Source organism: Pinus tabuliformis, chromosome 1_2 (genome assembly GCF_031772625.1).
Source record: "Pinus tabuliformis cultivar Carrire ecotype Pingquan chromosome 1_2, CPIR1, whole genome shotgun sequence".
Classification (NCBI taxonomy): Eukaryota; Viridiplantae; Streptophyta; class Pinopsida; order Pinales; family Pinaceae; genus Pinus; species Pinus tabuliformis.
The window spans coordinates 56978907-57006344 of record NC_142298.1 but is presented as its reverse complement, the minus strand read 5'-3'; the positions used below and the strand labels follow the sequence as shown (position 1 = coordinate 57006344).

General features: G+C 35.6%; 1 protein-coding gene and 1 long non-coding RNA gene across 2 annotated transcripts; one reads left to right on the top strand and one right to left on the bottom strand.

Moving 5' to 3' along the window:
- Window positions 1–500: 500 nt before the first annotated feature.
- LOC149204412 (uncharacterized) lies at window positions 501–1459 on the top strand. Its single transcript, XR_016251774.1, has 2 exons — window positions 501–1098; window positions 1237–1459. It is a non-coding gene; the product is annotated as an uncharacterized LOC149204412 (long non-coding RNA).
- Window positions 1460–7746: 6287 nt separating this feature from the next.
- On the bottom strand, window positions 7747–9006 carry LOC149204411 (uncharacterized). Its single transcript, XM_089397115.1, has one exon. The coding sequence runs from the start codon at window positions 9004–9006 to the stop codon at window positions 7747–7749; it is 1260 nt and encodes a 419-aa protein (XP_089253241.1).
- Window positions 9007–27438: the final 18432 nt, after the last annotated feature.

Sequence of the window (27438 nt, the reverse complement as noted above, 5' to 3'; positions counted from 1 at the left end):
GATTTATAATTCTTTAATTTTCCGAGTTTTTTAGTACATATGTTAATTGTTTTAAGAATTACTATACATTTATTTTAATTTGGGATTTATCAAATGTTAAAAAAAACACAAAATTTGTTTATAATGTAAAATAAAAAAATGATGTGCACATATAGAGATTTGATTCATTTTTATATATTATCATTATATATATATAAAATCAAATCCATGTTTAACCTATACACCTTATGTAAAATGACAGATTTTCATTTGAATAATACACTACTAAAATATTTTTAAAATATATATATATATTTTAAGTAGTTTATCTGTGTAACACACACTACCAAAACCATATAAAAAATCACGTAAGCACTGTAATTAATTTAATCATTTATCATATTTAATGTTGTCATTATAAGATAAATAAATGTACTCTCAGTTAATGCACAATACATACATATCTTATCTGGCTACAATTTAACTCTCTTAAATTTTACATTGAAGTTACACCAGCTGGACTAAAGTCCCGAGCCAAATATTTAATACATACTTCCATTTCCTATCAATTTGAGAAAGGACTAAGCTAATAGATAAATTTGGAATTTCCTGGTGGCTCTCATATCCCGAGAGACCCTCTAGGTGTACACACGCTCATTGCACCACTCGGCGATGATCAGACGGTTGGATGGCCGAGGTTTGATCCAACGGATATGGTCTTCTGACAAAGGTTTAGGGTAACGGTGAGCAGGGTTTGCTGCAGGCAGAGTTCATTTCCTTCCTACCAGAGTTTGGACACCGCTCTACAATCCTTTCCCCAGATATGGTGGTTCCGTCATGCTATGGCTCTCCTACAACTTGTAATTCTTCTACTTGTTATAGTTCTAGCTTCTCTTCTGTGGTTGCTTGCAAAAAGCTTCCGAGGACATTTTATCTTTTTCCAAACCCCTTACTACCCTCGGCTTTGTCCTTACTGTGCATGGCTTTTCCATGGTTTCTTGTTTCTTCCTCCGACAATTTGGGGTTCTTCAAACTTCTTTGCCAGACTACCACGTCCGTGCCTGGGTGAATTGACCCCAATCATGATTCGACCATGTCATTGAGTTCCCAGAAAATCAGGTAAGAACCATTTGCTTGGCTTGTTCATCTCACAATATGGTTATTTAAATTTATAATCATATGCAATGTTATCTGAAGGCATCTTCTTTTTACAAGTTGAGAAGTTTATGGCGATTCCTGTGCCACTTCTGTTTGCAGGTTGAGCAGTTTATGGCAGTTTCCTGTGCCGATGGAGCGGTAGAGCTAGCCCACAAGCACTGCCCTTCAACTCCAGTTTGGCACATATATTTTTTCCTCTCTGGTCCTTGTTGTAAATGTCTATTTAACGATTCAGACTGTTGATGGCTAGAGCCCAAGGGTTTAAGGCCACGGTCTCCTTCTACTTCAGTTTTCTTTACTGAGACAAGTATATTGTCACTCAGACGACAAGGGTTTTCCATTATGTTTTTTTTTTTGTGAACAATTATGAAGGAACTCCTCCATTATCAGTTCCCCTGTAAAGAAAATTCATTCAGGGTATAGAAATGAACATGTTTAAGTTCATTACAGTTATATAAATTCTTGTTGTTCTTTATTTTCTGCAGCTTGTAATTACTGAAAGGTTTGTCTCAGGTCTTTGTTTTCTAAAGCTACTTTTGTGTATATCGAGGGTTTCATCACCCAAATGTCTTAATTACAAAGGTATGTTTGCGGTTATTATAGTGCTCTGTTTTTACTTTCCTTATTGGCTTTTACATTTAAGTGATTCATTACCATTTGGTTCCACAGCGGCCTAAACCCTACTGTTTATTACTCAGTATTACGACTGTTTAATGGATTTGCTGTCATTTAAAGAAATTTTTCTTTCTTACTAAGTAACACGACTCTGCCAAGCTCTTAGGGTTAACACTCTTCTGGAAATTAAGGTTGATATTGTTTATTCAAGTTAATGCATGTTTATTGCTTTTGAATCTTGTAGTTGTATGTTAAAATATCGTATCATTACTTGTATGTTGGTGAATGCATTTACTTTCTTTCTTTTATTTTTAACAAAACTTGGCAAGAAATAAACTACTGGATATCGGGCTCTTAGTTACCTTAAGGTCATTTCAATTAAAGGCTACAAGTCCAAGACCAATCCAGTTACAGGAGAAGTTGGCAGATTTCCAACTCCCTACCCCCTCATTACTCGTTTTTCAGAGTTGTTCAGTTCCCACTAAACCATTGGGTTCTGACATAAATATATGTAACAACAATATGATTTCTTCCCTTATACTTGCAACCTTAACATAGTTTTCTTTCTATGTAAAGATTGTTCACAAATTTATAACAAAAAGGTTGAACCCAACAAGCATAATTTTCACTAGCTATATTTTATTCCTTAACTAATAACAGAGATATTAGAACTTATTGTAATTATATTTTCTAGTGACACCTTTTAATAATAAACCAACAACAAAGGATCAAGACTTATCTGATTTGTGCACAACCAAACCAGGAAAATGGAATGTGAATGGGATTGTTCCTCCCTACCAATGGAATCGACAATTTCATCTGGATTCCCCCCTTGCTTCTTTCCCAGTGCAGTTGGTAATTTTACAGCCTTCTCCAGCTAATTCATTCACAGACCTCTAGACCTCCCTCGTCCAGTCTGGAATTACAACAAATCTTTTAGATATGACCAGAAAGTCTACACTAGTTCCAACCAGCTCAGGATGACCCTCCTAGCAGTATTATTCTATTCTTTCTCTCTTAGGTGGTACTCCCTCTTCCCCGTTCTCGTGGCTAACCCCCTGGTTGTTCACCTCTCATATCTTTATCTCTAGGTTTCATGAAAAAAAATCCATAACTGCCCAAGTCCCCATTCCTTCCCTTCTTTTCCACGAATTAATTTTATTAGAAAATCAACTAATAATTAACAACAGTTTCTTTAAACACGTCCTTACATAACATTTGTTACCTAAAGTTAAAGTCAAAAGTAAATGACAATAGTAATTAAAATATTACCCCCGGCCAGGACCGAGGGTGTTACAATCTCATCAGTTGCTTTTTTTCTTTCCGGTCTTTTTTCGGTCAGTAGATATCTCATATGTTTTTTTGTCTGTTAAAATCACTGGTGGCTCTCTGTTTGGCAATACCACTTAATCACTTGTAGCTCTTTTGTTTTTTTGAACCAAAAAAATTGTCCGAACAAATCCAGTTACAGTACCAACAATAAATTTAATTGTAAAAATCGTTTAATATGCTGCGACACTGGGTCAGTGTGCATATGTGGCTGCTTGATAACAGCGAAGACGTTGCAGCCATGAATGTAGATAAAGATACACTCCATTGTTAAATGCTGCAGGACCTTAATTTTAACATGCGTGGATCACTTTGATAACAATGTTTCAATGTTTATTTTTTAAGCAACTTTTAATATTTCATTATTTCATTTTGTTTATGAGGATTAATAGTAAGAATGCTAAGTGAAATTAAGAAATGGTATAAATTCTTTATATATAATTTAAATATATATATATATAATAGATAGATATTGAAATATCGTTATATTTTTAATATTGTTATATTTATTATATATTTGACAATAAAATATTTTATTGTGCCCAGTACACGAGGGAGGAGGGAGATGTGACCTAAAGTTACATAAAAAAATCCATGTTCAAAACTTATTTTCAGGGCATTCAAGAGCCAGTGTTAAGAATCTATTTTTCTTTTATAACAATGGGGATTTGGTTAGCTGGTGAAGTCAATGGAGTGTCAAGCTTCCCACCAGACTCCCATTCTTGGCACATGGCATGAGTTTCAAAGGGATGAGATCTGTTGCAAGTCCAAGGCTATGTTGGCAGAATAGATATCCCTCAGACCTAGCACTTAGGAAAAAGGAAGTCTGCTCTTTGTGGGGCAGCCCCTCAGGATATGACTCTCAAAGCAACTCCAATGAAAGGAAATATATTTTCCATACACAAGGATTGCTTGATAAGCCACAACACAGAGCAGTCTTCCAGTGCACAAAGCATTCTTCAATACCCATTTTTAATTGAATTTTATCTGAAGGCACTAAGGGGGCCCAAGAAACCCTTACTCTTATCTTAAATATTTCTCCAATGCACAATGAAAGCACAAGCATCTAACCAATCAATCTCATATAACTTATTTCTCAAGATGTTTTAAGCATTACAATCATATTGAAAATATTTACAATAAATTCCAAAAATGTGACTACTGGAGCAAAGAAAACCAACCTATCAGCCTGTGTATGTTTTATATTCCATTTAAGAGTGATTCCTAACACTCAAACTTCATTGGTTGCAATTTGACTTGTTTATAGTTTTTTTTCTTAATAGAAAAGGTTTTCTGCCTTATACATTTTCCATTTAGAATAAGTTTACAATTTGCCAAATTAATCCCGAATATAAAAATGGGTCATTTGTAGCCATATTATAGTTCTCTTGTAATATGCTTTTGGAAACTTGAGGTTTATGTTTTTGGAAAATTTATTGCATTCTAGCTCAATAAATTTGTTGGTTTTGTTTATGCTATATTTTTTGAGCATATGCACCTTTAGTTTTGAATAGATTAAACAAATTGTGACACAATTTTTGTTTTGTTTCTTTTAAAAGTTTTTAAAAAGTTGCAGATTATTGTCTAAAGGCAGGGACTAGCTACAAATTCTCCTTGTTATTCCTTGAACCATATTTCTGTATGGATTTTTTTTTCCCCTTGGAAAAATTGTCATTTTCATTGATAAAGGAAAATTACATATTGTAGATGCATTTTGCATATGTTGTATGTGAGGCTATTGCCTATCAAGAAAGAGAGTATCAAAAATAGATCTATGTTCTCCATGCAGGGAGGATATATCTTCTGTATTGTTCATAATAGAGATCAAAAAAGGATCCACGCGGGGAGTACTTATGTCTGTCATGTATGTACAACTGATAACTTAAAGAAAAAACTATAAAAATGTAAAAAAAATAGGCTCTTGTTGAGCCAATTATGCTATATAATCCATGTATGGACGATGATAGTACTGGTAATGTACACTGTCCCTCTGTTCTAGGATCAACCATGTACCACGAGGCCAGATAACAGCTTCCTTGGAAAGTTGATTGGTAGTTTGGTTGTGTTCCCTGTAGATATGGCGACAAACAAAGTGGTCAAATTGTGCAATGAGTCTATGTGCCTCTTCCAGAATAGGTATCAGAGAGTAAGCAGAGCGATTTGTTGTATTGTTTATCCAGTTGCATACAATTTTTCAATCCCCAAAAATTTGAATGTTCCTTTAATGTTTTTCCAAAGAAAAATGTATGAGATGTTTTAGAGTGATCAGCTATGCATAATTGTTGGTACCCCTTCCCAGGCCCATTTGTATTTTATAATAATGAGAGTCTGTAAGGTAAATTATTGCACCCCCCCAACACCCAGCTTCTTGTGTTGAGCCATCGAAGTATGCCCAAGGTTGTTCTCGGTTAATGTCCTCGGGGAAAATGTTCCTAGGGGGTGGAATATTATCTTCTTCAGGGATGGAGTTATAGTCAGCCAAAATGCGGGCAATAATGGATGGCCAGTAGGGAATGATTTCCTGAAATATGCAGCGGTTACGAGCGATCCAGATCACCCAACAAATGAGAAGGGGAAGGTTCCTAGCTTTGATCGGGGTCGTTGTGGTCCACCATGCGATCCAAGCATCTAGCACAGTCCTGCCCTGCCATATGCAGTGGGAGTTGATGGCCAAAAGGGTGGTGTTCCAGAGGTCCACAATGATCAGGCAAGTAAGGAATAGATGATCTATAGTTTCGGAACTGTTTTTGCAAATGCAGCACCAAGATGGTCCATGCAGGGCTCTCTTGTTCAGATTGTCTCCCGTGGGTGCCTTATTTCTCAGAACTGTCCACATGAATAATCTAGTTCTGGGAGGCACCTTTAATTTCCACAGGTGTTTCCACCATTGTTCAATATCCAGGGGTTGATGGGCAACAATAATACATAGGTATCCCTCCTTAGGGGAGTATAAGCCATTTTTTGCATGTGCCTAGATGATCTCGTCTTCCCCCTCAGTAATTCTGGTGTGTGATTCTGTCAGAGCAGCTATATACTCCTCCCATTGTTGGTGCCAAATCTGAGGGATATGCAAGCTCCGAGCAGATTTCCATGCCTGATGGAATATAGTGGTGTGCTCCGGGTCTGCTATGTGACTGATATGAGAGATGCCTGTATTGGTGAGATGTAGCAAAAGGTCCTGTGGAAGTCTGTGAGTGTTACCACAGCCAATCCAGGGATCTAATCCAATGCAGACTGATGTGCCTGATTGGATTTTCCACGTGATCCCATCGTGGATAATCGGCATGGAGTTTATCACTGCTTTCCATATGATCGAGATCCCAGTCTTATTCCAACTTGGTCGGCGGATCCAGTCCATCAAATTGAGGGGAGATATATATTTCAAATAAGTCACTCTTGTCCATAAGTTGTTGGTGGTAATCAGTTGCCATCCTAATTTGGTTGCCAGAGCAACTGAGAAATCATCCAGCCTTTTGATTCCCCATCCTCCCCATTAGGTAGAGCGAACGATTCCCATTTGGCCTAGGTGAAGATTCTCCCACCCTGTTTGCCTTTCCAAAGGAATTTGTAGCAGAGATTCTGTATTCTTGACATTATACCCCGGGGGGTCCATGACAGTGACATCCAGTATACAGGGGTAACTTCAAGTACAACTTTTATGAGAACTAGTCAACCTGCTCTAGGGAGGTACTTGTCGTGCATGATATTGAGTCTTCTCTCTAGCTTGGAGATTAACCATGTCCAATCTGCTATCTTGTATCCAAGTGCTTTCAGTCTGTACCCCAGGTACCTGAGACCATCCTCCATTTGAAAAAGGGTGAATGAGAATGTATGGAGTGCAAACTGTATCTCATGTGGTGTGCACCCTGAAGCTGTTAGTGTGGATTTTGTGTTATTGATTTCCATACCCGTAGCAGTTCGAAATAATTCCATGGTGTTTTGTAGGTTGGTCAAATCCCCAATTCCACCGTTGAGAAAAATCAACACATCATCTACAAAGAGTAAATGTGTCAGAATGCATATGTCAGTGATCTTGATTCCCTGTAGCCTGCCCAAACTGTGTTCTTCCCTTATAAGTCTGCTGAGCCCCTCCATAATAAGAAATAATAATAAGGGAGATAGAGGGCATCCCTGCCTGAGGCCTCTTTCTGAGTGAAAGAAGGGTGATGTTGATCCATTAATAAGTAAATTGAAAGATATGTTTGTTATGCATCACATGATCCATTGTATAAACTCTATGGGAAAGACTAGGTGTGTTAAGACAATTTTGATGTATAACCAACTTGCACGATCAAAAGCTCTGGAGAGATATACCTTGAGGATCATACCTTTCAATTTATCTGTCTGTATAGGGTGCATCACTTCTTGTGCATTTCTAGTAGCTTCATATATCTATCGGTCCTGGAGGAATGTGAACTGTTCTGAGGATATGTGGGAGGATAAGATGGGGCGAAGATGATTAGCTATGATATTGGCAATGATTTTATATATGCAATTGCAGAGTGATATGGGGCAAAAGTCATCATATGAGGCAAGAATATCAGATTTAGGGATAAGTGCAATGAATGTGGAGTTAAAGGCCTCATACATCCTCCTAGTGATTCAACAATCTTCAATTACCTTAATCATATCAGCCCCCAAAAGTTCAAAGAAGGCAATATAGAATTACACCGACCATCCATCTGGTCCTGGGCTCTTGTCTCGCTTGAACCATTTCAAAGTAGCCTCGAGCTTGCCCATAGTGACATCCTTGTTGAGATCCATTACAGCCTCCTGATCCACAAACCAAGGAAATAGTTGTGCCACTCTGATGATTTCAGCCAACGTAGCATTGGGAGGAGCTTTGTATAGCTTCTTGTAGTGAGATGTGGCCAGGGTGGCTAATTGCTGGAAAGTATTTACTCTAATCCCCTGTTCATTTGTCAGATGCCAAATGGTGTTGATGGATTTTCGCCCATTTGCATATTTGTGGAAGAATTTTGTGTTATCATCTCCCTCGAGCAGCCATATGGCTCTGCTTCTCAGCCTCCAAGTTTCTTCCCTGTCCTTTAAAATTTTGCTTCTCTGTGCTACTAAGGATGTGAGCTTCTCCTTCTGATCAGGAGTTGTGTGTCCCCACCCTTGCTCATCTTCCATTGCAGCTATCTCAACTTCAGTGTCCCTTAGGGTTTGTTCATCAAACATTCTCTTATTATGTGCCCAAATTTTTGATAATCTTTTCAGCTCCCTTAGATTATGAGTAAAACTTTCAGCTATATTCCCACTGGCAGCAAGAGGGTGTGTCTTCCAATAATATGTTACCATATTTATGTAGGCTACATCTTTCAACCATGTTGAGTTGAACTTGAATGGAGCTTTGGGCTTGTTCAGACCTCCTTTGATTTCAAGGTATATCAGCGAGTGGTCAGATATACCCCCTGATCCAACCCACTGTCTATAGTTATAGCCCGTGCTCAACAGTCGCTCTTTGATGAGAAAGCGATCTAGTCTTCTAGCAAGCCTATCCTCCCTAATTCTTTTGTTCCTCCAAGTAGGTTGTATTCTCGCAGATGGAATATCAATGAGACTGTGGTCCTCCAAGATGTTCTCAAAGAAAGCAGATAGAGAGTCAATCTGGGCATGATGACCCCAAGATTTGGAGTATCCAATTGAGAAATTTAGATCTCCTCCAAGGATTAGATTGTCCACTTGCAATAGATTAGAATTCAGTAAATTCTCCCAGAAATCTCCACGATTTTGACATGGCCCATAAACATTGAGGAGTCTGATGTCAGAGCCAAGTTCAGATGAGTAGATGTCTGCCTTGATGTGTCCAATACCTCCCCAAATATTACAAATTTTGATAGTCCTAGAATTGAACCCCAATGCAATACCACCAGAGCATCCATTAACATCAAGGGCATGGAACATCCAACCAGGTAACATGGATTCTAGTAGGTGTGTGATAACCTCTGCTAGACCCAGGGTTTCCTGAAGGAGTATGACATCTACCAGCTCAGTACTTAGAAGCCTACGAAAAGCTAGTTTTTTCTCAGGGCTAGCTAACCCTCGACAATTAAAGGAGAGAAGCTTCATGGAGGAGATGGTTCCAGGGTGTTCTGTGCTCTAATAACCTGGTCAATAGAAAGTTGTCAACCCGAGACAACCTCCTCCCCTACCTGTTGCTTGGCTTTGGATAGGGAGGAGGGTCTGCCTCTAGGAGGTTTCAGAGGGATGGAGGGGGTTATCATACCAATGCCAATAGAATCGAGGGGCTGAGATCGTGAGAGTGAGCGTAGCGGATAGTTATGAGTGAGAGACCCTTGATTAGAGTATGTGGATTAGGCAGAAGGGGTCGATTCCAGGAAGGATTCGGGAGTGCAAGAGAAAGTGGGAGGGGGGGGTTGAAGGGAGCAGGTCAGTGATTTAGGGAGAGGGGATGAAAATGCAGTGCCCCAATGATCAACAGTGGATGATGCAATAAGACATGTAGAAGTAGAGAAATTCAAAGTACAAGGATTAGAAATGGGCATACTCGAAGTAAGCGCAACCGCAACAGCCGTCCTTGCCCTGGTCAATGGAGGAGAAGGAGGCCAATAGGGAGCTTTGTCGCGCTTCTTTGGTGTTTCCTTGACTGTTGCTGCCGCTGCTACTTCAGAGGAGGTATGGTGCTCAGAATCCATGGTAACCTTGGTAGGGATCATTTTTCCCTTGTCCTCTGCCCTTGCTTTTCCATTCAGGGGACAGTCCTTAAATAAGTGACACACCTTGTGGCATTGCTTTCATCTAAAAGGGACCCCCCATAATCAAGGATTTGAACCCGTGAGAAATGTCTCCATAGCAGAGTGATTTGCTCCTGCAACCCATCCCTGGTATCAAGATGGACTAGTATTCTTGCATATGCCATGATGCCTGTGGTTAGATATGATTTATCGTGCTCCAGATAGGTTCCTAGGGCATTTCCGATGCGCCTGAAGGTATCCTCAGACCAAAAATGGAGGGGCAGGCTCGGTAATCTAACCCACAATGGTCCAGCGCCCAGTTTTTCTCGCTCGGGGTCAGAAATAGGGTTCCATCGACGGAGTAGAACGGGGGCTTGTTCAATGTGCCAGAAGGAAGATAGGACCCAATTGGTGTGTTCGGCTCTGGCAAAGCGTAGAGAAAACCATCCTCGGATGAATGTTTGTACGAAGGGTAGTTCTACCATATGATGCCCCCAGATTTCAGCTGTCCATTGTTTAAGCCTTGCCACGGTATAGCTCCTCCCACGAACCCTACCTACCAAGACTCTGTCGGCAGTATCCATGGTTTGTCCCCACTGGATATCTTCGCCCAGTCGAAGAGAAATGTCCTGGGATCTGGGCTTAACACACTTTTTCTTCTTCCCTGGCCTGTGGCCCTTGCTGTTGATGTCCGCCTGTGTGCCGCTATGGTGAGGGTTCTGATGAGGGTTTGGTGGATTCAATCTAGACCTAGAAGGGTTTTCTCCCAGATTTGAGGGGATGCGTGTATAGCAGCCAGAGAAGGGAGTTGAATGAAATGCAGTGAGGGGAGTGTCATGAGGAAGAACCGAGGGTTCACTAGAAGGGGAAGATGTAGGGAAGTGTGAATCGGTGGATGGAGGATGTGGTGGGTAACCCAAGGAGCCCGAGGTGAGGTTAGGGCCTATGCAACGAACCAAAAACTGTAGGGATGTCGGTGAAGGGGGAGGGGTGGCGGTAACTGGCCAGGAGGGGGGGTTCTCAGGTAGGGTAATGACTGGGAAAAAGGGACCCGAAATCAGTGGCAGAGGTGCAATGACATCCAATAACTCGCTGCTGAGAGGGAACATTTCGTCTGAGATTGAGGGGTGGGCTATCCAGATGGAGACATCAGTGATAGGGTCATCTGTGTAGTCAACCGCATCCATCTCCATCACCATCTACTGAAAACGACGTGCCAGCTACCATCGGGAGTAGTAGACCTTTGTTGTTGATACATAACTGAGTTGTGGAGTAAGGAAATGGGCAGAGTCACGACGAGATCACGGGATAGAATATGAGGGCTGCAACAGAGGGAGAACGGAATCTAGTGACGAGCATCAGGAGAAAAATGGCAGCAGGGTCCATCTAAGGTGGTACAGGAAAAATAGACAAACTCCATCAGTGCAAGTTCTACAGGCAACCCTAGCCTGTATCAGGCGCCATCCATAGAGGGTTTCATATCTCCATCCTCTCTCCTCACTCTAATACGATGGAGTCATATTTTTGTATGGATTAGAATAGAAACAACTGGATTTTCACTAGTATTCATGACATTTTTGGGCTTTGAAAATCCCCATTAGTTTCCTACTTGCAAGCCAAACTCAAGATACAACTTCATAGAAAAAAACATCCAGCTTTTTTTTGCACCTATCAGGCTGAAGTTTAGGGAATCTGTATGTTGATTGACTGAAGGTTGAAGCTGAAGCAGAGGGCTTTAGAGCCTGAGCTGAAGTTTGAACAGCAACAACTCAACACTTGAACGTTTGAAAACTGGACCCAACAGCTTGAGGTTTGAACTATATGAACTTGGTGTTTAACTTGTTACTAATTAGAAACATATAGTCTTATTGCTTTATTGGCCCATTAGGCAGTAATCATGGTATCTAGATTGTGTGTCTGGCACTCAGTAATGATGAGGAGTACACTAAAGAAGTTTTTATTTCTATTTTTAAATTGTTTTGTCTTTGCATATTTATGTTATCTAGTTTTCAATTATGTCGTCATTAAGAAATGTTGTAAAGCGATGGGCTCACAAGGAACACGCCCAACCATATGTATTTCTTCTTCCTTATAATTTTCAGTCAGTGATTTATTTTGTAAAATTAATACAATAATATGATTTTTGGCATATTTGTTTGTAAACTTTGGAAGCCTAGAAATATAAATTATGAAGAAAACATTAGACTACTAACATTTTTTCCATGCAGGGCTGAAAGGAATAAATTTGGATTACTAGAGAAACACAAGGACTATGTACTTAGGGCCCATGATTATCACAAGAAGCAGGAAAACATCTAGGTATGCCTTGCAAAATTTCTATATATATTATTTTTTCAATAAATTATTTCTAGGTTGAAATTGTTTCTCATAATGTTTGCAAACAGGAAAAACTGCATATAATCACCCATAATCTTCTCTTTGTGAAATGGCATGGATCCATAGTGGCATCTATCATTTATGATATAGTTTTCTGTGTAATTTATATATATATCGGTGTGCATTTTCTTATGCATGTTCATATGTTACTTTGTTTGTATGATTTTCTTCATTGTCTTTCCTTCTAATGGTTTAGAATTTTATTGATAATGTAGAGGCTTCGAGAGAAAGCAGCATCTAGAAACCCCGATGAATTTTATTTTAAGATGATCAACTTAAGAACGAATATGGAAAACCTGAAATACTAACATAAGACTCTTCTCTTCATTTCATAACAACATTTGAAGCCGTGGGGGCCCATGTATGGAGATGTAGGACTAGGGCCCTTGGTTTTTCTGGGTCCTCAAGGTCTGTCAAATTTATTTTTGTTGTGGACATACATGTCAGGATCGATCCCCAGCTGCCATCTTCGTATTATGGAAATGCTTTCACAGATGCATGTGCAGCTTCAAGAGCTAGGGATCTTGTGGAATACCCACTTTGTTACGTTGCAAGGTTGATAAGGGATGTCAGAACTCAATCACTGATAAGTTTGTGAGATCTTCCATTGATTATTTGGAAGTGAAGAAGCCTCCGAGATCAGAGAATGAAGGAGTTGACGTGCTCAATGCTTCGTCGTGGTGTCGCTTTCCTCTGAATGATGCAGATTTTGGATGGGGAAAGCCATTCCATGTTGGTCCAGTCAGAGTAGAAGACATACGGGAAATTATTTTCCTGCCTTCTCACCCATGTCATGATGATGGTGTTAATGGAGGAGGGTTGGTTCTGCTTCTTTCACTCCCCATGTCTGTAATGCCAAAATTTGCAGAGTTGATCATCCATGAAAGTGATACCACCAACTCAACGTGAAGAGACGCTCTAGAATGCTACCTCCAATGGATAGTTGCACAACATGATTAGGTTTAGGTTCAAGATATTCTATGCTACTTATTTCTATATTTTCTTGGCAACGCATGGGAGTTGACCTAATTTTTTTTTTAGGTTTAGCGATAATATAACAGGCGAGCTTAACGACTCCATAGCAATTGTTCTCCCAAATTGTGCCTTTGATCATGTTGTTTGTCCCTGCAAATTTATAAGCTCTAGAACATAAACACAACTGATACAAAAATATGACACCGTCACTTTAATAACATAAACAAGAATGTTATAAAAACTTAGTAAAATCACATTAAACAAAAATGTTATAAAAACTCAGAAGCACATTAAAAGTGATGTTTCATTTTAGAGATTGAATCTGAGAGTGACGTTTCATTTTAGAGATTGTATCTCAGGGAAGTTATTTGGATCAGGTCTTTATTATAATTCTTAAAATAACGAGTTAAATACTTTTCTAAAGAAATGATTTCAAGTGAATGGGAACAAACAATGCTACCAACCAAAAATAGAGATGGTATCATCATTAAAAATTATGTTTATATTAAAGAGTAGATTAATTTTGTTTCCAACCAAAAATAGAGATGGTACCGTCATTAAAAATTATGTTTATATTAAAGAGTAGATTGATTTTCTTTCCAACCAAAAATAGAGATGGTGTCATCATTAAAAATTATGTTTATATTAAAGAGTAGATTGATTTTGTTTTTGAGCCATTTTTATATTGAGTTTAATAAGTTTGCAAAATTTTAATTTAATTTTAATAATTAATTATTATGAAGATGGTAGGGGTTTTTATTATAAATAAAGTAAAATGATTCTACTATTGCATTTGCATGTGCTCCGGGGAATCAAGCAAGGCAAGGCAAGTGATAATGAAGAAATACTAAGAGTGCACACATTTCTATTTCGGGGACTACATTTATTTTATTTTATTTCAGTAAGTAGCTCTCTTGGAAATGGTTGAGCAATGGTATAAAACTTGCCTTACATGAATTTATTATTTTATTCTTAACAGGAAGAAGGATGGGTGGTTTGGTGTGCCTCCAAGAAATGATTAACTGCCCAGAAAAAAGCTAGTGATAGAGACTTCTCTGCAACTTCAGCTTGCTATGAAGTCAATCATAATAGTTCATTACCTCAATTAGATTCATTGGATATGAGGCCTCCTCAGGAACTAGATCACCACCAATTTGGATACCAATTGCAACAATTCTTGGGCTGCAAACAGGAGATGGAGCCAACTTGAAATGTGAAAGCCAGTAGTGGAAAATATAACTTTGTAGGTCACCAATAGATTGAGAATTGGCCTATATCATGTTGCCAGGACCTATGTCAATTTTCCATCTTTTGTAAAACCTTCATGAAGATATAATTGCCAATCAATTGTAGATTCAAATGCATATACATTATTACAATTCTTTGTTATCAAGATTCATTGGATATGAAGCCTCCTCAGGAACTAGATCACCACCAATTTGGATATCAATTGCAACAATTCTCGGGTTGCAAACAGGAGATGGAGCCAACTCAAATTGTGAAAGCCAGTAGTGAAAAAGATAACTTTGTAGGTCACCAATAGATTGACAATCGGCCTATATCATCTTGCTAGGACCTGTGTCAATTTTCCATCTTTTGTAAAACCTTCATGAAGATACAATTGTCAATCAATTGTAGATTCAAATGCATATACATTATTACAATTCTTTGTTATCAAGGAAACCAATTCCAATTATACAAGGGTCTTGAAATTGTGGTTTAATAACTGGATATAAATTTAATTTCCACCATTTAATGTGATTCAAGCTTTGAATTTATATGTTAGAGAGTAAACCCTCTTGTAGGATGGAGAAATCTAGAACATTTTTCTTTTGCCTCATAATATGTCTTAAAATGAAGTTCCAACTAAGGATCCTACATGTTCAAATGACATGAATGTATTTTGAGCAAATATAAGTGTATGACTTTGTTGTTAGCTTTAAAAATAATGGATTTATTTATTTCTGATTATGTTGATATCCATAAAGAACAGAGATTTAAGGTAAAGGTAAAATGAATTTTTTTTTTTAATATTTTTTTATATTGTCTCTAGAGAGATAATAGTTTGAATTATGGACATATAGTCTCTATAGAGACAATATGCTTTTAATCTCAACTATTGTCTCTGAAAAGACAAAAATGTAATTGTCTCTAAATAGACAAAAATGAAAGTGTTTCTACAAAGACAAATGAAATTATCTGTAGAGAAACAAATGAAACTGCCTCTTAATAGACAATAATTCTTGTCTTTATAGAGACAATAATAATTTGTGTTCTATATTGTCTTTATAGAGACAAATTTTTAAGACAATAATTTTGAGATATTAAATTTTGAGACACCCACACAATAATTAAGACAATACACAAGTTTCTTCTTGTCTTAAGCTAAAACAATTGACTCAAATATTGTCTTAAAACCCCCCTACATGTAGTAGTGGGGATTGCCTTCAATAATAATATGTGTTCTATATTGTTTTTACAGAGACAAATTTTTAAGAGAATAATTTGAAACATTAAATTTTGAGACACCCAGACAATAATTAAGACAATACGCAAATTTCTTTATGTCCTAAGTTAAAACAATTGACTCAAATATTATCTTAAATATTGTCTTAAAACCCCTACATATAATAGTGGCGATTACCTTATTCTTGACGCTCATATAAATTTGTATGAATTCCAAAACAAATACCGCAAATACCGCTCCTCCGGATAATCCTTTGATTCGATATCACTTTTTCCATTTCTGAATCCTAAATCCTACGGACTCTGCATCGTTTCCCATCGTCATTATTTGATATGAAACCACCCAGAATCGATTGTTCATCACTTCCCACTCTCGGCACATTATCTTAATTAGTTCGATCAATCCAACCACCCAATTATTAATACGTGAAAGCGAAGGTATTTATGACGTACGAGTCAAGATGCGATTCAATTCAAGTGGGATCAGCATATACCTTTTATTGCTCCTTGAGAATCGTGTTCCTCGGTGACTGTATAATATATGGTGGTACTGGTTTATTAAGCCTATTGTAGCTTAAGAAATTCACTGTTCTTGGGATCTCAAAATTAAAAAAAAAAAAAAAAACTAGAAACTTATGATTCAAAAGATAAAAGTAAAATTTGTCAGGATACTAAATTTTAAGATAACCATAAAAAAATTATCTGAATGATAAATAAATATTATTTATTAAAAAAAATATTTTAATTTCATAAATAAACAATAGTGAACCGAAACAAATTTGAAATTTAATAATTTAAAACGATAAAAATATATTTTTGATTTAAATATATTTTTTTGGTCTTAACTTTTTGGAAAAATACAAAAAAATATAACATAAAAATTAATATTTGATATTTTATAATAAATAATTAACATTAAATTAAGAAATTATTTTATTTTATCTCACAAGTAAAAAATAATCAACCCAAACAAATTAAAAAATACATAGTTTAAAATGCTAGTCCTAAATTTTAGGAATACTGTTAAAAATTTAAACATAAAATTAATGGTTTCATAATGGTAATCAACAAATTAAATATTAAATTAAAAATAATTTTAAAAACTTTTATAATTGAAATTATTTTATCTAAACAAAGTTTTAAAATGAAAAAGTATTTTAAGATAGTAAAATTAAACGATTTAATAATAAAAAAATATATTCTTTTAACTAAACATTTTCAAGAAAATATAACCCAATTCTTAAACACTCAACATTTTCGATCAAAAACATGCAGTTGCAATTCCACTCAATAATTTTAATCAATAGAAAACACTGCAATTCTTTAAACAGTGAGTAGTTAAGCACTCAATAATTTTAATCAATAATATACACTGCAATAAACAGTGAATAGTTTCTATCAAGAATTAGTGCATAGCTTCTTAGTAATAGATATTTTCTATAAATAAAATGCTTTGCAATTCTTTTAGCGCTTGTTAATTCCCAACCAGAAAATCCACTGAAATTCTTTTAGCACTCAATAATTTCTATAAAGAAAATGCACTGCAATAATTTTAAGTTCTCAAAATGTTTATCAACAAAATGACTGCAATTATATTAACATTCAATACATTGGATAAGAAAGCACCGCAAATGTTTAACAACTTCTATCAAGAAAATGCAATTCAAATTTTTTTATCAACTTCTATCAAGAAAATGCAATTCAAATTTTTTTATCAAGATTTGCAGAATGAGGAAGAGACAAACCTCGGGCTGCCTGAGCGAAGAGGATGGATCCGGGAAACCATAGCATGCAACACAATTCTGAGATTCGCAAAATTAACATGCTGCAAAAGATAATGACATCTTCTGTGCTTATCGAAAGTCGAGCCAGTATAGAGCCATTGTATGGCCAGACTCCAGCTTCATAAAGACAATTCTTTGGATGAGAAGGCACAGCAAATCATTAACAATTTCTATCAAGAAAATGCAATTCAAAGTATGGCCACACTCCAGCTTCATAAAAACAATACTTTGGAGAAGAAGGTAACGCAAATCTTTAACAATTTCTATCAAGAAAATGCAATTCAAAACCTTTTATTAATATTTGCAAAAAAGACAAATGAGGAAGAGACAAACCTCAGGCTGCCTGAGCGAAGAGGATGGATCCAGGAATATCGAAAGTCGATTGTAGGGCTAGACTCCACCTTCGTAAAGACCATTTCGGATCAGATTCAAATTCCCTGCATTCATTTTTATTACTGAAAATGAATATTAAAAACTTCGTAGAAAGTTTTTCTTCTCAAAATGCTAACATTCCGTTGTTCATATGGGTTTAAAAAAAATAGTTAATAGTTAATTATTATTAATTATTAATTGATATTTTACTTAAAATTATCATTAATTTGCTGGTCTATTATTGTTTAACCTTCTAACATTAAATCTGAAGATGCAAAACCTGCAAAGTAATATTTAAGAGAGTTTTTCTAAAGGGAACGTCTTACCACGTAATTAAAAAAAACATATGCATAAAATATTTTGATTGTGAAATGAGAATGGATTTTGGGCATGTAGTATTGATGAGCCATGGTATTGGCCCATGGTGTGATATAGTTAATAATATCCATGGTTAAAAGTATTTTTATTGTGAAATGATGGATGGTTTTTGGGCATGTGGTATTGATGAGGCATCCATTTGCACCATGATATGGTATGGTTAATAACATCTATAGTAAAATATTGAATATCGTTACAAAATTATTATTTTAATTTATATGGTGAAATAGATCATAATTTATAGCCACTATTTATATCATATATATTTTCATGTGATAGAGATGTAGATATATTTTAAAAGTAATTATGATATTTTTCTTTTAAATTTAATAAAAAATATTATAAAATTAAATTCAAATAAAATATTTATAAAATATTTTGAGTGTGAAATGAGATAATTTTTGGGCATATTGTATTGATGAGCCATGGTATTGGCTCATGGTATTGTAACAAAGCATATTTACAAGTTAATAATATCTAGGCCAAAGTGGACGTGAATATCTGTGGTTAAACATATTATTATATTGTAAGTTTATGTGTTTACTAATTAAATTTAAATATGATTACATAATTATTATTCTATTTTATAAAATAAAATAAATTTTTAATTTATCGTGCTATTTATATATTTTGATGTAATATATATATTATGATGTTTTTTTTAATCTAAAAAATTATTAGTAATTTTATTAATAAAAACAAAAAAAAATCACACCAGATCAAATATCAGTGCTCGAGCAGTACTCGGCTACTATACATATATACTAAATTTAAATTTTATTATTTTAATTACTTTTTACCTTTTACATACATTACAACATTTCTCTTGAACCCCGACATGTAAATGTTTATCGATTTATATTTTATAGATTATAAATTGATATTACAAATTTCCTTACATTATTGTGTTATCTACACAAAAATAATAGTTCAAAACCCGTATCTCTCAACCAAAAAAAATGAAAAGAATGGACGAAGGAATGGCTAATGACGCACCCGATCTCGATGCAGGTGACATCGGGGAGAACTGGAATGCAGTATATTTCACCCACCACATGCAGGCGGTGGTGGTAGAGGAGGAGGTCGTATTTGGGGTGTGGTGTCATTTGTCATTCTCTCTACCGGAAGGATCCCATAATCAGCCTCATGCTACCAAACAAACAAAAATGCAGTCTCCTAATTCAGGCAGGGAAAGGCTTGGTATCCTGGGTAGGTGGGCGGCCATGGCTGCCTCTTTGTTGTACGTGCCAGGGATTTCCTCTACCAAACAAACAAAAATGCAGTCCCATAATTCAGGCAGGGAGAGGCTTGGCATCCTGGATGGGTGGGCCGCCATGGCTGCCTCTATGTTGTACGTGCCAGGGATTTCCTGGTAAGGCACTCGTAACAATCATTTATGACTATTTACTTTCCGTTGTGTTCATCTTATTAGTTTTAGCGTTTTCTCCAACATCAAGTGTCAATCATTCTTGAAGGGGCCTGGGCAACCGTTGAACATGAATTTGGCATCGATAGAGAAGTCGTTTCCATTTGTGCACGCGAGGTCGTGAGGTCGAATCTCCGTGGGCAACCTCTTTCTTATTTTACCTCGTGGAGGTCGAATATCCTTGAGCAATCTGTTTCTTATTTTTACCTCGTCGATAAACAAAAAAGGGATGGAATTGTTGGTTAGTCTTATGGTGTGTGGTCTGCTTAATGTTAAAATTAGGGAAGCAATGGGTCAATAATATTTGGAGCAGGGCGAAGGAAACACATTTGGATATTATGAATTAGTATTTTTATAATTATTTAGGAGAGGCGTATGATATATACAATTTATCATCTTTATCTATTTAGATGATCTACATCCATGTCTAATATCTATGGCAATCCATTTCTAATATCCATGATAAGTTGTTCAAGGAAAAAAAACATGGAAGTCATATATTTTTTTTTAATATGGTTTATTGTCTAGTTATTCCAAGGAAAAGGAATTAAGGTAGATAATTACATTACAGGGTCAAAAACTTTGAGAATCAAACCCAAGTGAGGAGGAATACAACAATTCATCCCTGTTATTGTATGAACGAACATGGGCCTTTATTAGCATATATGGAAGTCTTATATGCTAATAAAAGACCATGTTTATTCATACAACAATGGTATAAAATAATGAAAGATCATAACAAGGACTCCTTGGATACACAATGCAAAGGGGCTCATAAACATTGCGCATGCTATAGGGGGTTGAGAATTAACTAAACATCAAAGGTGCCATGACTTATGCATCAATAAATGAGACTTTGGAATATCTTGTGTTTTGATTCACAATAAAAATCTAATAATCACAATTTATATTTATAATAGAGATTACAAATATTTGTGTGAGTGCTATACTTTGGTGGGAACATGAGTATGCAACAAGGTGACCTATTGTAGAAAACCATAAGTTTACTATGTAATATATCACCTTTGAGTGTGTTTTTTAACGTCATATCAACAAGTTTTAATATAGTAGGTGTTTTCATTCCTTGTATAAGTACATTTTAACTTCTTAGATTTGTATAAGTAAGATTTTGCATTGTGAATTGTAATGCTTTTGGTATAACAAGTTTGTGTCTGTATCTTTATTACTAAAGTGTTATATAAGACATAATTTATCTTACATATCATTATAACACATAATAACTAGTGAAACTGAAGTGCTCATGTCTAACTAATGTCTGGCATGTAATGATATTTAACTAATGTTTGGCATGTAATGATATATTTTTCCATTTGCATGGTATTGATGGATGTATTTTAAACTTTGGATCTTATCATTGTTTGTTGGTTTTGAACTATTACAATATATGGTATTTTCATATTCCATGAATTAATAGTCACTTTTCATTTAATCATGATGAGTAATGATGATAAACAACTATGCCTTTAATTTTGATTTTCTTTGATACAATTTGAATACCCCTGAATAATCTATTGATATAAAATTTGGTGTCACTTATTTGAACCAGCATTATTTGTCTAAATCGAAAGATATTATACTTTGAACACATTAATTTGATGAACTATTATTTTTATAGGTTGAAATATCTTATGTTTGAACCTCACATGTATAAATACTTTATTCTAAAACCTTCTTTATTTTAGAGTGGATTTCAAGTGCATAGATCAATAATCTCATCAATAAAAAAAAATAAGGTGAAAAAATGGGGTAAAAAGATAAATGCCAATTTCAATAGTGGGAAGAATAATTATGAATATTTAAGCTTATAATTTTCTATGGTGTTAAAAAAACATGAGGTTTTAGTGCATTGCGTCCATTTCCATCCCTCAGGTTAGCGTAACATTTTCTAAAACTAGGTATTCGTCTACTTTTTTATTCTTTTAATTTCGAGCATGAAAGACTACGTTAGGTAGCAAAGGAATGAATAGTGCAGCATAGTTACCAAGTTCGGGTGAATTGGCTCGTTGGCTCGGTTCTGTTAATTTGTAAAATCTAACAAGGTTAGGTTTTGGTTTATTTAAAACATGATAAAAAATACAAATTTCTATATTACAAAATTTGAAACTAAACTAAATTTTATATTTAAAAACAAGTCAAAAAATCTAAGACACACTTCTAGCATATTAAACAAATCTTGAAAAATAAGAGGAATTGCTTATATATATCTATATCTATATATATATATATATATATATATATATATATATATATATATAGATAATTTCTTTGATGATGATGATGTCCATTGAGACCAAATTTTGGTTTATCGGACCTAAAGAAACGAATTATTTAGTCTGATTTAAGATTTTATTCTTATGCTCAAAAAGCTTGGAGAGAAGCCTCTCGAGCTCAAAGTGATTTTGACAACGTAAAAGGCTAGGAAGGTCAGTATTGCAACAAAGATTTTGAAACTCAGATCTAATGTGGTTATACATGGGGCACTCTAAGAGGAAGTGATTTTCATCCTCGATGTTTGTATTCTATAGAGATGGTAGAACCTTTTCATCCATGGTGCTTTAGGAACTACCAAACGACTTGTTTCACTATGGAGCTTATGAGAGTTCGTTCTAATCTTGACTATATTAATTTTCTTCTTCGAACTAGTTAAAACAAAGAGATACTTTTGATCTTCTAGGGTGGGGTTGATGATCTCCTTATAGTATCTTAATTTTCTTTTAGCTGCTAAATCTTTCTCACACCACATTTTTTCTTTGAACTTAGAAGTAACAATATTTTTAATTTTATTAATGTTTTGCAATGCAACATTCTCGTTGATCTCCCAATGGTTTAACCAGACCCTGGTGTCTTTATACCAACCTCGTTTGAGCCTTAGGTGGTTTTGGTTGTAATTTAAAGCTAGCTTAGGAAGTCTATGGTCTCCTATGTTATTGAGTTTGTGCTTGTACAACAGAAGCCTAGTCATAGCTAGGCTCTCGATAGGGGAAAGACCCACTTCTATAAGGAGAATAGGATAGGGTGTGTTTCTTTTAATTTTGAGGTTATATGTTATAAAACGCTTCTGGATTTTCTCAATCTTTCTCCAGGATTCTCTAGAGATGCTACAACCCCAAACCTCACATCCATATAAGATAACTGGAGTGACTAAAGTTTCAAAGAGGAACTTCTTTCTATCCCACATTACGAGGTTTGCCATTTTACAATTATTTTCAAGACCAAAATAAGCTTTCCATCCCCCATTAATCCTTTTCTCAATGCTATAGTTCCAGTTGAGCTTGTGATGAATATCAATTCCTAGGTACTTGTAGGAAGACACTTCCTCCAAGTTACTATTGTCATACATAAAATTAGCGTAAATGTCCTTCTTGGATTTGATAATCATAACTTTTGTTTTGTCAGTGTTAACAATCATACCCATGGTACAGCAGAAATCCTTAAGAAGTATAAGTTGCTTACCAAGATCATATGGGTACCTTGCGAGAAGAACAATATCGTCAGCGTAGAGAAGAAGGATGATGACTATCCAAGCTAAGATCGTGCCAACACATCCTAGTTCCTCTAAACAACCTTCTAGCTTGTCAATGTAAATGCCAAATAGGGTAGGGGAGAGGGGGCAACCTTGTTTAACTCCGATATTACACTTAATATCTTTCTACCACCCCTCATTGCTCTTTAAATTGGCAATTACATTCTCGTATAACCTTATAGCGACAACTCTCAACTCAAAAGAACCTTTAGCTCTTCTAATCTGTTCCAAAGGTTGTTTCCAGGAACTGTATCAAAAACCTTTCTAAAGTCCACAAAGCAACAAAAGAGATTGGATTTATCATTGCAGCATTCCTCCACAATGATCCTAAGCATAACGAGGTGCTTTGTTGTTGAGTGCTGATTTCTAAAACTCGCTTAGCCTTTAGCCTTCTTACCTTCACTTTCAAGCCATATGCTCAACTTCCTTTCCAAAGTAATACCATATAACTTGGCTAGGAGAGGGCTGATCATAATTGTCCGATAATTAGAGGGTTTCTTTGTATCCCCACTTTTAAAAATAGGGATAATGAGGCTTTGAGTCCATGGTTTAGGGAACCCGTGCTTGACCGCTTGATTGAAAAGCTTGTGAATGTGGGGGATGAGGACAGGACCTCCAATTTTTAAGATTTCCGCCTGGTAACCTTCAATGTTCTTAGCTTTCCCATTAGCCAAGTGATTAACCCCAAAATCAATGTCTTCTAATGAGAAAACGTCTTTCGTTGTGATCAGGGTTTCAAAGTTATCCATGACATTTGGAGATTTATAAAGCTTTCTAGGATAGGAATTCTAGTCATGTAAAGCAATTTTATTATTATCTTTAGTTTTCCTAGTTAGAATCTACCTTGAGAATATCTTAGGAGCTACCTTAGAGAGGTGTAAGAGATTCTCTTGTCTTTTATGAATATACTACCTTTTTTTTCTTTTATTTAGGGCTTTGTATATTTTTATCTTGCCAATTTTAAGAGATTCATCAACAACTTCCTTAATTTCTCTCCTCACACTTTTACAATCTTTGTCATACCATGGGTTGGTTTTGCTATTTCTTTTATTACTTGAAACTTCAATTGAGAACTTTTTAATAGAATATGAGAGGGCTGTAGTAAAATTACAATAGAGATCTTCTATGTTGTCTATACTAGATAAAGGAATTAAATTAGTTTTTAATTCATTTAGAAAGAGATTTTTTTTATTTCTATCAAAGATTAACTTCTTTTGACTATAAGGATTATCTCCTATGGGATCTCTATGCATGACAAAATTCAGAGTTATAAGTAAAGGCCTATGATCAGAGTCAGGCTCGTGGTCGTTTAAGATGTCAAAATTTGTTATTTCGTTGTATAGAGGGAGATCAGAGATAACATAGTCTACCATGCTACTACCAAGCCCATGGATGCAGGTCATCTGGCTAGAATTGGACCACTTCTTTAGACCATTGCAAATTATGAGATCCTGAGCACTACAGAGCTTGACTAGCTTCGACCCAAACAAATTCTCCCTGAGGTCTTCAGAGCTCCTTTTGTACCAGCTAGCCAGAGGAATGTCTTCGTCTAACCAAAGAGGATTAGGGTTGGAATGATTGCTTAGAAGAATAGCTTGGTTGCTTGAAGTTCGAGCATTAAATTCACCCATTAAAAGGATATTGTCTTCATTCCTTAGGCTAGAAATATCATTCTCGAAACCATTGTAAGGACTATTTTTATCTAGACTCTTTTTCTTATAGAAGTTAGAATTGATGGGGGGAAATAACAAATTACTATGTAGGTCTTTTTATCATAAATGTTAGTAATTTATATCCATTTATATTGGTTGTAAGGGTCGTTTTTATAAATCCTAGCATGGGGAGAGATGTTCTTCTTAATGGTACAAGCTATACCCCCAATGCCTCTATGGGAGGACCACTTATTCCAGGTAGACCATAATGTAAAGCCATCTATGTTAGGGACCTTAGATGCTTCGTGCTCCCAAGTTTCAACAAGCAAAATAATATCAACATCATTCGAGATCCAACTTAGCTTTGGGCCTTTGTAACATGGAAAGCCTCGACAGTTCCAAGAAAGAATCCGGAGCATGTTGAATTTCTATTTATTATTATCTTTTTTGTTTCTATCTCGAATAACGGTTTTTCTATTTCTGATTATTGCCCATTTTCCTTCCTTCCTAGCTTCCTTTACCTTTTGAACCTCATTTCTAAATTCTGATTGATCTTCTGGAATGAGATATTCATTTATAAATATTCTTGTTCCTTTTAGACTTGAGGTTTTACTAAGTATGTCATACTTATGGTCAGTAGAGCTCACCTTTATTTGGATTAGCCTTCCTTTATTCTCAGTTAGTTTCCCCAACCTTGTTGCTTCTATGAGACACGTTGTTTCAATTTGTAATTTGTTATGTAATTCTGTCTAGGCTATGGCTAAAGTATCCTCGTCTACCTCCTCTTTCAAACCGAAGATTATAAGGTTCAAGGCCCTTTTGTTATGCTCATGGTCTAATTCTATCAATTTTTTCATTTCATCTTTAATTGGTTTGATATCTAATTTACCTACCACACTATTTACAGTGAGGCAGATATTAACTTTTCTTCTAGCTCTTTAATCATGTCCTTCATTTTAAGACTCTCTAAAGTATCAACATCTACTTGTTGGGATGTTTGGTTCATATCTTGGTTTTGTTTTTCTATAACCTGCAACCTAGTCTCCATTGCCTCCATCTTATTCTCCAATAGTTCTATTTTATTTTCTATTTGCTTTTGGATCTTGTCTTCAAGAGATGTGAATTTATTTTCCAGCATGGCTGCTAACTCTGTTTGTAGCTTGGCTTCTCTTTCTTCTCTATGTTTCTCTAAAGACTTTATATACTCATAAAGGCTCTGTAGAGTAACTGTGCTAGGTCTACCTTTGGTAATCTTTGGTAATTTTAGTGAATTATTCATGCTTGAAAATATATGAGCAGATATGTATTAGTAAAATATAAGGAATGTGTGCACCTGATATCAGCAAGCCGGACCGTAGACGCACATGCCCCAGATTGTTTTTCTATTACCACAGAGAGATCGTGAATTATTACCACAGAGAGATCGTAAATTATGACCGTAGAGATCGTAAATTATTACCGCAAAGAGATCGTAAATTATTACCTCCGTAAATACATCACCCTAAATTATTACCGGAGAGAGATGGTAAATTATTACATATATATAAAATACTTTAAAGAGCATTGAATTATTAGTGTATTATATCTCCCATATGGATTATTTTGATTTAGTTGGGGTTTGATAAAATATTTTATATAATATTTAAATTTTAATAATATTATATTAGTTATTTAGTATTTTTTTTTTAATATTTTTTATTTAATTATTATTGATTATTTAGTGGATGGTAGAGATTTAATCTCTATGGAATATTTCATAATATTGATAGTAATATTCACAAATCAAGGGTTAAGATTTATCTCCAAATTAGTTATTTTTTTAATTGATTTATGTCAATTACCAAAGTCATAAAAACTTTTACAAGAAAAGAGTTATTATTTTATTAAAATATAATGAATTTTCTTCATCTTGGAACTAAGAAAGGTACAAGGGTTTTACATAGGTTGATTATGATTCGTGTAATGTGCAGTGGAATATTTATTTATATATCATAAATAAAAACTAAACATATTCATTTTTAGGATGTGGTTATGGAACTTCATGTTCAAAATCCATGATATGTATGATGTAGTGCTTCCCTATACAAGGAACAAAAACCTTAAATTAAATTTGATTTAAACAAGCCATTTTCGGCATGCCTTTTTACACTATTCTTGATGCTAGCATATTAATAAATATGATAAGATTTACATTAAATTATATATTTTTAAAGGGAGTAGGCTATAGTGCGACTTTTCGGAGATTCCGGTCATCTGAAAAGCGCACTTTCCTAGCACCGATTCGACGTTTTTGGTCAGCGAACTGAGCTCGCTGGAACCCCTCTCTATTACTATCTGGTGTCTCGCCTGCCGCCTGCATGCATTAATTTAGAGCACTCCTTATTGCGCTCAATTTCAATTTTGAAATACCTTCCATCCCCTGCTTGCAGCACCGAGCAACCTGTCGAGCACCCCACCAAGCATCTTGTCCAGCACCCTCTCCAGCACTGAGCACCGAACATTTCAACATCCCCTACTTCCATGTGCACACAGAACCACAAAAATCCCCAATTCACTGAGCACTGAGCATTTACGACGATCATCCCCAACTGTGCTTGAGCACCCTGTCCACCACCGACCATTGACATAGCGAACTCCGCATCTTCAAACAAGGTATTTACAC

What these genes read in the sequence shown, in the direction of transcription:
- LOC149204411 (XM_089397115.1), bottom strand. Translation starts at nt 9,006, where the DNA reads ATGTTACCTGGTTGGATGTTCCATGCCCTTGATGTTAATGGATGCTCT.